We start from the raw sequence: 14,710 nt of genomic DNA, 5'->3' as shown, positions 1-14,710 counted from the left end.
TAAAGGCTCTGGCTGGGGGTGCAGGCTCTGGGGTGGGGCCAGAAATGAGGAGTTCAGGGTGCAGGAGGGGGCTCCGGGCTGGGACAGTCTGTGTGGGGGGTGAGGGCTCCTGCTGGGGGTGTGGGCTCTGGGGTGGGGCTGGGGATGAGGGGTTTGGGGCGCAGGAGGGTGCTCCAGGCTAGGACCGAGGGGTTTGGAGGGTGAGAGGGGGATCAGGGCTGGGGCAGGGGGTTGAGGCGTGGGGGACTAGCTCAGGGGTGCAGGCTCTGGGTGGCGCTTACCTCAAGCAGGTAGGGGCAGCGTGCGGAGCCCCCGGCTGCCCCTATGCGTAGGAGCCGGAGAGGGGACATGCCACTGCTTCTGGTAGCCGCATGGAGGAGCGCCCAACCCTGCTTCCCAGCTGGAGCAGAGCAAGCCCCAGACCCTACTCCCCAGCAGGAGCTCGAGGGCCGGATTAAAACAGCTAGCGGTCCTGTAGTTTGCCAACCCCAGATTCTCAAAATTGTATGACTTTCTTTTCTTTTCCTTTTTTTTTTTTTTTTGGGGGGGGGGGGAGTGGCTGTTTGGTGTTCTGTAATGTAATTTAAATGAAAATCTAGGATTAGAACTGGAATGCAGGATATTAGTTACCAAGTGTTTGTAACTTAACTTTCATGTGTTTAGGAAATGCTGAATAGTTATTGTGACTTTTTTCTGTACTGTAGTTTAAATAAATTACCAAAACAATTGAAACTGGTTTGATTATATTGAATTATTTTGACAAATAAAATATGCAGAATTTTGCAGAATTTTTTGGTGCAGAATTCCCCAAGGAGTATCTGATGCTTGCTATCAAGAATTTTAGTTGTCTTTTAATGCAACGTAGCTGAGAGAAATAAGCAGAAGGGTCAGCTTTGTATGACTGCCATCTCTCCAGACTCCCCCAAAAAGGGCTTTGCAGAACACAGCCGAAGTCCACAGACCAAAGTTTGAGAACCTTTATACTAACTACATGAATAACCAACAGTGTGCATTTTCTATGACAAAAGAGTGCATACAATTCAAAAATAAGTAAATATCAATTCTTAAAATTAGCTTCTCACAAATATTCATGCTGAGTAAAACCTGGCCATTCGAAAGCTTGCAAAAAGCAGAGACTTACACGAATAGTCAAATTGAAGTTAGCTGATGAATTTGAGCAATTTTCCAATATTTTTCTATTTATTCATTCAGATTAAGTTATTTGCAATGAAGCAATACACAAATCAAAACTTGGTGTGCTTAAGTAATTCACATCAATACTTCTTAAACTTTTTTTTAAATAAGCATATATCTGCACTTTTTCAGTAAACAGATAGCCAGTAGTCAACCAAAGTGATGAGTACCCATAAATCCCACTGATTTCATCTTTCCACATTTGTCTAATGGCCTTACAAAATATAATCTACATCAGGGATTGGCAACCTTTCAGAAGTGGTGTGCCAAATCTTCATTTATTCACTCTAATTTAAGGTTTTGCATGCCAGTAATACATTTTCACGTTTTGAGAAGGTCTCTTTCTATAAGTCTATAATATATAACTAAACTATTGTTTAAGGTTTTTAAAATGTTAAGAAGCTTCATTTAAAATTAAATTAAAATGCAGAGCCCTCCCCCCCAGAGCAGTGTCCAGGACCCGGACACTGCGAATGCCACTGAAAATCAGCTCGCGTGCTGCCATAGGTTGCCTACCCCGATCTACATAGTAGCCTTGCATTTGAAAACAGTGAAAAACCAGAAACAACATAGGTATTTTCAGGAAGCTCACTCAATAATATGGTAACACCCTCTTGAACAGGAATATCTGATTAATGTATATTATTCCTGTATAATGTCTTGAAACAAAAGCTAACTGTTGTAAAGATTGTTTTGTTTCTCATATTTACATGGCAAGGATTTGTAAGCCTGTTAAAGCTTCCTAAATAAATAGAAAAAAAGGAGTGAAAAGACGACAAAAGAAGTTATATACTTACGCATGTGGGCAAATATATTTTACATGTGGACTTCTGATACCTGCAAATGCTTCTGCCCAGCCATGTCTGTTGGAGAAAAGTATGTTAAATGGCATTTTCATGTGCTAGTTTAAATGTTAACTTTAATAGTTAAGCATTGTTGCCATAATGCTAAAATAAGAGGGAGTGTCAGGTCATTACAGGTGACATTTCTAAAAGAACCTAAAACAAAATGCATTACCTATGTTAAAAGAGAAGTCCTTCCTTTATAACAAGTAGCAAACGCATCTAAAGAAAACTAGTTTCTTGTCCAATAGTAGTTGCTCACGCTCTCCCGCTCTCTAAGAAAGCATCTGCTATAAGCCTGTCATTGATACATTTACATGTCAGTCTATTCAAAGACATATAGACAAGGCCACAAATTCAATTGTTTTCAAACTTTTTTGAATATTGCTATAAAAAATGTCTATGCCGCATAAAAACAACACTAAAAAACACTTATAATAATTGTGGTTCTTCAGGATGTTTTGTGCATGTAGCTCTCATGCATGGTGTGGCTGAACCTCTTGCAAAAGAATTCCAAAGCTTCAAAAACAGCAATAAAGCAGGAGTCACGTACGTGCCCTTCATGTCCTCTCACCCCCTCTTCCAAGAACATAAAGGGCACCATGACTCCGGTCACCCCCTCAAGTCTTTCTCATCACCCAGAGTCTCACAAGGTGTCTGAGCTGCAGGAATGGAGGATGGATTGAGGGATTCACATGCACAGAACATCTAGAAGAACCACAGTTACTATTAGTTAAGTAACAGTTCTTTCTTCGAGTTCCTATGCATGTGGCTTCCACTCATGATTATTAACAAGCAATTCAGTGATCAAGAGGGTGGGAGCTAGGAGCTCATCTGAATAGACTGTAGGACACATCTTCCCCTTGTGTATCCGCTCTGGAAGCGGATACCAAGAAGTAATGACTAGCATACACATGCAAGTTGTTGCTCTGCAATTTTCCACAACTGGTATCCTACTAAAGCACATTTCTGAGGCAGGTTGTATGGAATGAAGACAGTTTGGACATGTCATACTTTCTCATTCCCCAGCACTCTGCATTATAAAGTAGTGTTGAAAGTATGCAGCTCTGGTAAATCAATATCAGTGATGATGGTAGCAGATGTGAATACAAATATTCAAACTCTTTAGGGGAAACTTGATACTTTTGTTCAGCTCTTTGAGGTTGCTGAGATATAGACTACTCCACAATCTAATTCCTTTGCAGGTTTAAGAATTCCCACATTAATAGGAAGGGCTATCCTGTCCTGAGTGGCAGGTTGCAAAATATCAAACAGTTTATCTGCCTTGTCTTGAACCATTTCCAGTGGAAGGTTATTCCTCAGGGAATTCTACGCCAAAAAATTGAAAATTCTGCGCACGTTTTAAAATTCTGTAAATTTTATGTGCCAATAAATAAATGTGGCTCCAGCATGGCAGTGGGGAGCACAGGTCACTGGCTGCATTGAGATAGGAGATCACTCTGAAGCCCTCACCACCTCCAGTACAGGGATTCAGCAGTGAGGCTGCACCTGACCCTGACACAGTGCAAGGGCTGGGCCTGACCCAGAAACACCTCAAGGCCCTGCCCCGCTGTGCCAGGCGCACCAAATGTGGCTGATCAAGCTCAACCCAGCAGGATCCAAGTGTGGAGGGGCTTAATGTGGGGTGGTCCAGATGTGGGGTGAGAAGTTTCTGTGTGGGGCAATCTGGGTGCGGGAAGCTCAGTGGGAGATCTGGATACACAGGGGCTTATTGGGGCATTCCAGGTACAGGGGCAATGGGACTCTGCAGGGGATCCAAGTGATGGTGGTTGGGCTCAGTGGGGGGGTCTGGGTGTGCTGGCTCAGTGACGGGGTCCAGGTGCTGGGGCTTGATGGGGTGGGGGTCCAGGTGCAGCTGGTTGGGGCTCAGTGGGGTGGGGGTCTGGACGCAGGGGTCCAGGTGTAGGGGGGATGGGCATGTCAGGGTGAGGGTTCGATAGGCCTGCTTAACAGGGGAGCCCCAGCTGCTGCCAAGGGGATGCCGCATGTTGGGCTCCCACTTTCCCCTGCGATTCCTCTATCTCCTTTTCTTCTTCATCATCTTCCCCTCACTCCCACATTCCCCTCCCCCTACCCTACTCCACCCCCCTTTTTTCTCCCACTGCCTCTTCCCCCACTTCCCCTCACCCCCCTTCCCTCATTTCCTCCATCCCCCTTGCCCAGCCTCACCGCAGGCACTCACTGTTACAGAGAAAATAGGAAGGCTCCCAAACACACAAAAGGGGAGCACAACTGGAACTAGGACCCAGGAGGCTGCAATCAGCTGCAGAGTCAGCAGAGCCCGAGACCTCTGAGCTGGGCAGCTCTGTGTTTGCAGAAATGGGGGGGAAGGGGCGCAGTGGCACGTAACCCCGTGTGCCCCCCCCCATGCCTCACCTCTGTTTGGGGGGCAATCCCTCCCAAAAACTGCACACACAGTCCAACCCTCCCTGTGAGGCTTTCCTGCCGTTTTCTGCAGGGAAAAGCAGGAAATCTGCAGGGGGGCTTTTTTCTGCAGGCACACAGTCCCGCAGAATCCCCTCCAGGAGTAGAATATGTAGAAAGTTTGCCATTCTTTTCAAAAATTCCTGATATGTTTTAAAAATCATCCCTCATTAAGGGTGTGGAAGTTTCTTCTGGGGAAGGAGGAGAGAAAGCATTGGCTGAAAGTTCATCTTGCACCTCTTCATCCTCTCCCCCAGAGACACTGTGTTGAGGTTCTGATATCAGGATGACTTTGTTACACCCTGACACTTCATCTGAAGAGTCCAAATGGAATCTCTGATGAAAGCAGTTCTGAATGGTCAGTTCTGAATGCTGAAATCACAGGGGCCAATACATCCAAGCCTGAAATCCAGGCAGATCCTTTTGGTACCATGCTCTTCCTGTGAGAGCATTTTCTCCCTACCACATTCAGCAACTCCTTTGATGCCTGGAATTCTGCCCTCCTCTTTTGTTGTACCAGGGACGATACAGCTTCCTTGTGGGAGATCTTAGAGTGGTCTTTAACTCCATGGGCAGCAGGGATTACTCACTGCTCCAACAGACAAGCCCGAGAGCACTTAAAAGAGCAGTGCCTACTAGGGGGTATGGAGATCAGTTACCTCCCTAGTTGGGGGGGGGGAGCGCTTACAGGCTGGGTCCCAGATAGTATACCCAAGGATCCCTGAAGCAGCCGCCGTTCAGAATCAGACTGAGGTCTTATTGATTTCTCCAGGAGGAACAGCCTCAGTCTATATTCCCTAGATTTAGGGGTATGTTTTTAGAAGTCCTATAAATAGCGCACTTTGATGGAACATGAGCCTCTCCTAAGTAAAATAGGCAGAGGTCATGTATGTCTGTGAGAAGAACTACTCTCTGACCCAATGTGCATGACTTAAGTCCTGGTAAATGGGGATCTGGCATAAGTCTGTACTGGAACCCTATCTAAAATGTTTTTTTTAAAAAACTAGCTAACAAATGAAACTGACTATCCTCAGGAGGCTGACAGATTAAATTGACTATCAGGAACAGACTAACAAATGAAATTGACTGACTAATATAATTAGCTAAATGAAGTAACAAACAAGGAAACTAAATTACCTTACACTAAGAAACACAGTAACTAGCTAAAGCAGATGCTACTCTATTCTGACTTTCTGCCAAAAGGCAGTTAGAAGGAGCTGAGGGGGAGTAGGGATATGCTGCCCTTTATAAAAGGTGCATGCACAACCCCTGCTGGATATTGCTTTTAAAGTTCCTAAACTCCTGTGCAAAGAACACAACCACACCATATATGGAAGCCACTTGAAGATGAAGTTTGATTTATTAAATCCAAAAAGCTAGGAGATTTGAAACTGCAGACAGGACTCTATCCCAATTCCTACTGTTGTCCCTATAGATGTATATGTTTACATACAGTGGATGATTCTATACACCTAAGGTTGCAGTAACTCAAAACAAAACCAAGTAGATTAAAGATTAATTTCCTTGCTTTCAAGTAATCCAAATATCTTTCGCCTCAACACCTCCACACAATGAGGGTCAGTGAAAAATTAGAGTAATTCTGCATTTAAAATTGGCATATAAAATACATAATTCAGTTTTTGATGAGCTGCATGTTCTTCAACATGCTGAACACAGCACTGAGTTTCAGAGGTTTCTTATTCCCCCAGCTATCACAAACCCAGAGGATGGCATGGATGTGTGGGCTCATTTAGTAAGCCCAGAGCTCATTACCACAAGTCCTGCAATGTTAAATTTAATAAAACTAACCCCAGCGGAGGTGAAAATATAATCAGACAGAAGCTCGATACCCATGAAAGTAAAAATAATTTAACAATGGAAAGGTATTGATAAGGGAAGAAAGTAAAGTAGTAGTCTTAGTGAAGTCAGAACAACATGTCTCAGTATGGCTTTGCATGACTGGACTCTTGGTGGCGAAGGAGGCAAAAAGTAGTATTATTTACCTAAAAAGAAAAGGAGTACTTGTGGCACCTTAGAGACTAACCAATTTATTTGAGCATGAGCTTTCGTGAGCTACAGCTCACTTCATCGGATGCATACCGTGGAAACTGCAGCAGACTTTATATATACACAGAGAATATGTTTCCACGGTATGCATCCGATGAAGTGACCTGTAGCTCACGAAAGCTCATGCTCAAATAAATTGGTTAGTCTCTAAGGTGCCACAAGTACTCTTTTTCTTTTTGCGAATACAGACTAACACGGCTATTACTCTGAAACCTATTATTTACCTGTAACTAGTTCTTTGAGGTGTACATACCATCTCAGCACTTAAGTCTTAACCCTCGCAAAAGCCCTAATCCATTAGGGTTGTGCACGTGTTCCCTTGAGGAACTGAACATTTGGTGGAAGATCACATAAATAAAAGCCTCAAGTCTCCTCTATGCCTTCCACCTAATCAGACTCCATACTAGACGCGCCGAAGTCTAAGTCTACTTAAACTTGCGTTAACATTTAGTTACTACTTTCTCCTTACTGTATTGAACCACTTATTTTGGAAACTAGTAGTACTAACAAGTCAAAAAGAAACTGTCTGAGGAGAACTAATTAAGCAAGGATTTTGAGATTCTTTCCAACTGGGCATCAGAACTGCCAAGTTGAAAAAGATACATTGCATAAATATACAGGTGTGTACTGAAATCTTTATAGCAGCCATATATATTTCTTTTACTCCAATGATCTCAAATAGGAACCTGACTACTCTGACTGCCTGTGACAAATATATAACAAAAATAAAAGAGCTGCAAGTCCCCAGAAAAACTCCAGCAAAACTCTAGTCTGAAACCTATGAGACATTTTGGAAACAAGCGAGGATGTATTGAACGTAGTCTAATGTAGCTTCAATACAGTCTGGATATCATCAAAATACAACACCAAATTTAAGATTTATCAGAGCTGCATACTTTCAACACTACTTTATCGCACATAATGCTGGGTAGAGCCCTGTGTAGATACAAATTTATATCTGCGAATGTGGATATCCACAAATATAAATCGGTAACCATGGAACCACAAGGCTCTCCCAGGAACCGCAGTGGCAAAAGGAGCAGAACGTGGGGCCACCGTTCCCAGGAGCCAGCGCCCCGTGTGGGCAGCTCCTCCGGCATGGCTGTACTGCCCACAGACCCACCCCCGTCCCTTCCACGCAGCTGTCTGCTTCCCCTGTCTGGGGGCGTGCATGCTGCTTGGACACAAGAGTGTGACCAGAGACAGCTGCTGGTGAGCCAGGTGCCTGCCCCAGTAGGCAGGGCTGGGGGTGGTACAGCCACGCCGGAGGAGCTGCCAGCGTGGGGTGTTAGCTCCAGGGAGCAGCAGCCCCATGTTCTGCTCCTTTCGCCTCTGCGGTTCCCTGGAGAGTCCTACGGTTCCACGGATACCAGCTTGCATCCGCGAGTATACATTTGTATCCACACAGAGCTCTGATGCTGGGGAATGACGAAGTACAGCGTGTGCCAAACCGTCTTCATTCCATACAACCTGCCTCAGAAAAATCCTCTGTATCTTTTGGCCCAGAACAATCTCAAACCAAGACCTATTCATACAATGCAGCCAAGAAAATATGAGTACCATCATTATCAGGTCTTGGAGATGGATTGGCCCTGTGCTTTGGATGGACACTGATTCCATCACCAGAATAGCACTAAGGTGGACACCTGAAGGCAAGTGAAAATGAGGCCCCCCGAAAACAACATGGTGAAGAGCTGTGGAAGCTGAGCTGAAAAACCTGGGGCACAGCTGGGGAACCATTGAAAGATTTGCCAGAAACAGACAGGAGTGGAGGAGCTTCGTCGCTGCCCTAAATGCCAGAGGTGTAATGGGTACTAACTAACTAAATGTTTCTTAACCTGACAACTAAAAGGTAATAACAGGTTTGTTTGAAAATTATGTGGTCTTTAGAAGAGTAACTTGATCTTTTTCTTCTCCAGGACCATAAAACCACCCAGTTTCTTTCAATGATCCACTTCAAATCCTACAATCCTTCCTAAAATATTTGGTGTCAAGAAAAGGAGTGGAAGAACCAGAAAATTAACAGGTAACACTAACTATAACAAGTAGGGTTTCTTCAGGTACGTTGGCAACAAGAAGAAAGCCAAGGAAAGTGTGGGCCCCTTACTGAATGAGGCAGGCAACCTAGCGACAGAGGATGTGGAAAAAGCTAACGTACTCAATGCTTTTTTTGCCTCTGTCTTCACTAACAAGGTCAGCTCCCAGACTGCTGCACTGGGCATCACAGCATGGGGAGTAGATGGCCAGCCCTCTGTGGAGAAAGAGGTGGTTAGGGACTATTTAGAAAAGCTGGACCATTGGGCCGGACGCGTTGCATCCGAAAGTGCTAAAGGAATTGGCGGCTGTGATTGCAGAGCCATTGGCCGTTATCTTTGAAAACTCGTGGCGAACGGAGGAAGTCCCGGATGACTGGAAAAAGGCTAATGTAGCGCCAATCTTTAAAAAAGGGAAGAAAGAGGATCCTGGGAACTACAGGCCAGTCAGCCTCACCTCAGTCCCCAGAAAAATCATGGAGCAGGTCCTCAAGGAATCAATCCTGAAGCACTTACATGAGAGGAAAGTGATCAGGAACAGTCAGCATGGATTCACCAAGGGAAGGTCATGCCTGACTAATCTAATCGCCTTCTATGATGAGATTACTAGTTCCGTGGATGAAGGGAAAGCAGTGGATGTATTGTTTCTTGACTTTAGCAAAGCTTTTGACACGGTCTCCCACAGTATTCTTGTCAGCAAGTTAAAGAAGTATGGGCTGGATGAATGCATTATAAGGTGGGTAGAAAGTTGGCTAGATTGTTGGGCTCAACGGGTAATGATCAATGGCTCCATGTCTAGTTGGCAGCCGGTGTCAAGTGGAGTGCCCCAGGGGTCGGTCCTGGGGCCGGTTTTGTTCAATATCTTCATAAATGATCTGGAAGATGGTGTGGATTGCACTCTCAGCAAATTTGCGGATGATACTAAACTCGGAGGAGTGGTAGATAAGCTAGAGGGCAGGGATAGGATACAGAGGGACCTAGACAAATTGGAGGATTGGGCCAAAAGAAATCTGATGAGGTTCAATAAGGATAAGTGCAGGGTCCTGCACTTAGGACGGAAGAACCCAATGCACAGCTAGAGACTAGGGACCGAATGGCTAGGCAGCAGTTCTGCGGAAAAGGACCTAGGGGTGACAGTGGACGAGAAGCTGGATATGAGTCAGCAGTGTGCCCTTGTTGCCAAGAAGGCCAATGGCATTTTGGCATGTATAAGTAGGGGCATAGCCAGCAGATTGAGGGACGTGATCGTCCCCCTCTATTCGACATTGGTGAGGCCTCATCTGGAGTACTGTGTCCAGTTTTGGGCCCCACACTACAAGAAGGATGTGGATAAATTGGAGAGAGTCCAGCGAAGGGCAACAAAAATGATTAGGGGTCTGGAACACATGAGGAGAGGCTGAGGGAACTGGGATTGTTTAGTCTGCGGAAGAGAAGAATGAGGGGGGATTTGATAGCTGCTTTCAACTACCTGAGAGGTGGTTCCAGAGAGGATGGTTCTAGACTATTCTCAGTGGTAGAAGAGGACAGGACAAGGAGTAATGGTCTCAAGTTGTAGTGGGGGAGGTTTAGGTTGGATATTAGGAAAAACTTTTTCACTAGGAGGGTGGTGAAACACTGGAATGCGTTACCTAGGGTGGTGGTAGAATCTCCTTCCTTAGAAGTTTTTAAGGTCAGGCTTGACAAAGCCCTGGCTGGGATGATTTAATTGGGGATTGGTCCTGCTTTGAACAGGGGGTTGGACTAGATGACCTCCTGAGGTCCCTTCCAACCCTGATATTCTATGATTCTATGATAACATATACCATAAAACATTAACCATATGACCATACTCACTATAAATAGGGGTCTACTTAAATCACAGATAAATCACATAAATTTTTTTCAGGTTGGTCACAACATATATAGAAAATTTTGCAGATGTGTATTGTTACCCCTACTTCTGTGCTGCTGCTGCTGCTGGCACTGCCTTTAGAGCTGGGTGACCCGCCAGCAGCCGCCACTCTCAACTATGCCTTCAGAGCCTCAGACTCAGATATGTTTATATTTTTGCATGAATGAGGCTTATGAGTGAATATCAAGTTGAATTTAGAATCATTACAAAGGGGCATGCCTGCTTTCCCCACACAAACTTTTAGGGAAGAACGGAGACAAGACAGGTCGTTCAACTCAGTGATTACTCCCAAATGTAGGTAATATTTTTAATAGGCTTTAACTGATTTAGTTTTTGTGAGAGTTTTTAAAAACTAGCATGGCCACCTCTTCAGCATTTGGCATAAACTCTGCAACCAGTGCCAGTGTAACTAATTTGTGAGAAACAGCAACTGAGTTGCAACTACTCATGTCTTACAACCCAGAAATCTCAAACTGTAAGATAAGTTAGATATACATCAGTAAACCATTATACCTACCCAGTATCTCCCAATCCATGAAGAAATATGACCTAAAATTTAAAAAAAAAAATACAAGAGTTAAAAATTAATTTTTCATGCTTAATTCCCTGGTTTGTTTTTTCTTTAAGGACAAAAATAGCTGTGACAAATTAATAGATTCTAACGCCAGAAGAGACCATTATGAGTCTAATCGCCTGTACAGCACAGCCTTAGAACTTCCCAAAAATAACTCCTAAGGTATATTTGTTTAGAAAAATATCCAATCTTGATTTTTAAATGGGCAGTGCCACCATGACCGTTGGTAAATTATTACAAAACTACATACTATAAAAATTGTGCAATACCAAGTGCAAGCATTATTTTGGGTACAAGTTTCTCCAAGCCCTAATAAAATCCCTCACTACATTTTTATCCCATATTTCCCCTTCCCTAACAGCACTTCCCCACAACTTAGTTTATTAGGTTACTGCCATAATAACCAAGTTAGACCAAGTAAGTCATTTTGCTTCTGCTCGTCATCGCTGTCTCATTTTGGAAGTAGGGTTTGTAACAGATCTTGATTGCTTGCTCCTTCTCACTAAAGAGGGTAACTCCAGACATTGTCTAGCAATTCGTTATGTTTGCTTTCTTGAGAAACGTGCAATTTATTAAAAGAGAAGACAACTAGGGACACTTGCCAGTCAAATGACATCAACGACCTTCATCTCATCCAACATCACAAGTTAATTCCACTAAATGAAACATTTAAAAAAAAAACCAAAAAACACCAAGTGTTCAACACAGCCCAGCTCGCAAGGTAGGACGGAAGGCGGCAGGAAGAGCCCCTCATATCACTGCACGGGGGTAGACCTTCCCCGCACCCCGGCGCGAAAGACAAGCAGGACGAGGCAGCGGCAGCAGGGCCACCGCACCAAGCGCGCCTGCCAGCGGCCGCGGCCAGGACGGCGCAGTTTGCCAGCTTGAACTCCCCGTGCGTGGAGGGGCCGATCTCCGCCGCTCTCCCGGGGCAGAGGCCCGGCTGGCGTGTGCGGGAGCCGCTCACGGCAACACCCCCCGCCGGCGCGAGTCCGGGGCAGAGGCCCGGCTTCCCGAGGCGGGCCTGGATAGGGAACCGGAGCACGAGGGGCGCGCCCACGGGGCCCGGGCGGTTACAGCGGGGCACGGCCCGTATGCCGGCGCGTACCCCGCGCGCGCCTCGCCCCCGGGACGGAGCCGCTCAACCCCTGCTCCCCTTGGTCGCCAGGCCCGGACTCACCGCGGCAGTGGCCTTCCTGGCGGCCGGGACGATGGCGGGGAGCGGCGCAGACATGTTATTGCCGCACATACACTGGGCTCCGGGGCGGCCAGCGGGACACACTGGCCGGGAGGAGGGCGGGCACCGGGCCAAGGGGAGGGGAAAGGCGGGAGGGGCGGCAGCAGGGAGCAAACGCGGCGACTAACAGTAAGACTCGGAGAGCGGGGGAGGGGCGGGGGGGTCGGGCTTGTGTCACCAACCCCTTCCCCCTTAGCCCCCATGCGCAGGCACGCGCATGCAGGGGCTCAAGGGCGGCCGTTAGACTAGGCGCGGGGCAGCCGCCAGCATCCCCTTCAAAACACGCCCCTCACTGCTCGCCTCCCTTATTGGCTCTCCGGCGCAGACGATCCGCCGTCTCCGATTGGACTCTTCTCTTGTCATTTAGTTCCCTGAGGACTGGGGGGCGCGGGAAGAGGGTCACGCCAGAACGCGTGCGCAACGGAATTGTTCTGGCGACTGGTGGGAAGTGTCTGTCTCAAGCCCTCGCCACGGTCTAGTACTCCCCCGGGGTGGGGGGAGATTGTGCGCCAAAAAATTAAGAATTCTGCAAATTTTATTTGTCAAAAAATGCAGTATAATTACATCCCTTTCAGGTGTTTTGGTAAGTTATTTAAACTACAATACAGAAAAAAGGAGGACTTGTGGCACCTTAGAGACTAACCAATTTATTTGAGCGTAAGCTTTCGTGAGCTACAGCTCACTTCATCGGATGCATTCAGTAGAAAATACACTGGGGAGATTTATATACACAGAGAACAGGAAACAATGGGTGTTACCACACACACTGTAAGGAGAGTTTTCAGAGTAACAGCCGTGTTAGTCTGTATTCGCAAAAAGAAAAGGAGGACTTGTGGCACCTTAGAGACTAACCAATTTATTAGAGCATAAGCTTTCGTGAGCTACAGCTCACTTCATCGGATGCAAGGATGTAAGGAGAGTGATCACTTAAGGTGAGCTATTACCAGCTATTACTCTCCTGCTGGTAATAGCTCACCTTAAGTGATCACTCTGGTTACAGTGTGTATGGTAACACCCATTGTTTCATGTTCTCTGTGTATATAAATCTCCCCACTGTATTTTCTACTGAATACATCCGATGAAGTGAGCTGTAGCTCACGAAAGCTTACGCTCAAATAAATTGGTTAGTCTCTAAGGTGCCACAAGTACTCCTTTTTGCGAATACAGACTAACACGGCTGCTACTCTGAATACAGAAAAAAGACAACAACTATTCAGCATTTCCTAAACACATGAAAGTTAAGTTACAAACACTTGGTAACTAACACCCTGCATTCCAGTCCTAATCCTGGATTTTCGTTTAAATTACGTTACAGAACACCAAACAGCAAAAAAAAAAAAAAAGTAGAATGTCATTTTAAATTGTTCAGACTTTTACACATGAAAGCACAGGCAGCAGGTGAACTGTTGACTGGGGGATGCTAGCCCCCAACCCCGCTCCTTGCACCTGAGGCCCCACCCCTTCCACACATACCCCGCTGGAGCCAAGCCATTGGCCTTGTTCCACAGCTAAAATCCCCCAACCCCAAATGCAGCCCCAGCCCCGGAGCACAGAAAGGTGCGTGGCCCCCAGTTTCCCCAGCTCAGGGGGGCAGGTGGCTGCTGGCTGCAGCCTGCCCAGCTCCGGAGTGCAGGAAGGTGGGTGGCACACAGCCCCAGCCACAGCGGAGAATTGGGGGACTGGAGCCAGAGGACTGGAGCCGCACACAGGGAGTGGGTGGGGTCACACCTGGCTGTCTGGTGAGGCAAAGCCTCCCCCAGCCTATGCAACCCACTGCCCATGCATGAAAGTCATACAGTTTTGCTAATCATTGTCCTGGACCTGGCTGGGTACTTTGGGAAGTGCTTAGTTCTGATTGTCCTCATATTTTATTGACTGCTCTGTAAAAGTTTTATTTTCCCTCAGTCTTTTTTTTTAAAATGGGTAAGTAAAAATCTAACTCCATTGTGCCACTTTGGCACAGGAAAAAAGTGAGAAAGCGCATGCACACATCTTCCTAGCTGATTCCCTGTCATTTATAAGGTTTTACATCACTTTGTCAATGTAGGGGCTTTAAAACTTTTACAGATTTTATGTTTTTGGGGAAATTGACTAAGAATGAGAATAGTTAACTACAACAGGATCATTAACAATGTTACTATGCAGATAGGCTGCTACATTTCTGCCTCAGAGAATGAGATGAATTAACCATCAACAGCAACATTAACAAAATGTGGTGTGGTTTTTTTACAAAATCTATTTTCTTTAATTTAAAAACAAACATTTTTCATTAACACGATACTAATATTTAATTGTTTCTTCAATTTTCAAGAAGTTATGGACTTTTTTTATAATTATATTAGATTGTGACTTTTTCATTGATACCTTACCTAACATACTTCGTATAAGATTTGTTGCAAATGTCTAACAGTGGCAATATTCATTATA

At 45.5% G+C, this 14,710-nt stretch overlaps 1 protein-coding gene across 2 annotated transcripts in view; it reads right to left on the bottom strand.

Moving 5' to 3' along the window:
• The window catches only part of LOC311515393 (transcription elongation factor A protein 1), a 109,242-nt gene extending 96,725 nt beyond the window's left edge, over positions 1-12,517 (bottom strand). Inside the window, exons 1-3 of one of the 2 annotated variants that reach the window (XM_084618398.1) lie at positions 12,227-12,517; positions 10,990-11,021; positions 1,992-2,057 (exon numbers count right to left, since the gene is read on the bottom strand). In XM_084618398.1, the coding sequence (XP_084474524.1) occupies positions 1,992-2,057; positions 10,990-11,021; positions 12,227-12,295 (167 nt within the window). In that variant the 5' untranslated portion in view covers positions 12,296-12,517. The remainder of the gene's footprint in view (positions 1-1,991; positions 2,058-10,989; positions 11,022-12,226) is intronic. The other variant, XM_084618399.1, reaches the window with a different exon arrangement.
• Positions 12,518-14,710: the final 2,193 nt, after the last annotated feature.

This window comes from Lepidochelys olivacea, assembly GCF_965140295.1.
Source record: "Lepidochelys olivacea isolate rLepOli2 genome assembly, chromosome: 2".
Classification (NCBI taxonomy): domain Eukaryota; kingdom Metazoa; phylum Chordata; order Testudines; family Cheloniidae; genus Lepidochelys; species Lepidochelys olivacea.
The sequence above is the reverse complement of the archived record's forward strand: the minus strand, read 5'-3'. Positions and strand labels throughout refer to the sequence as shown.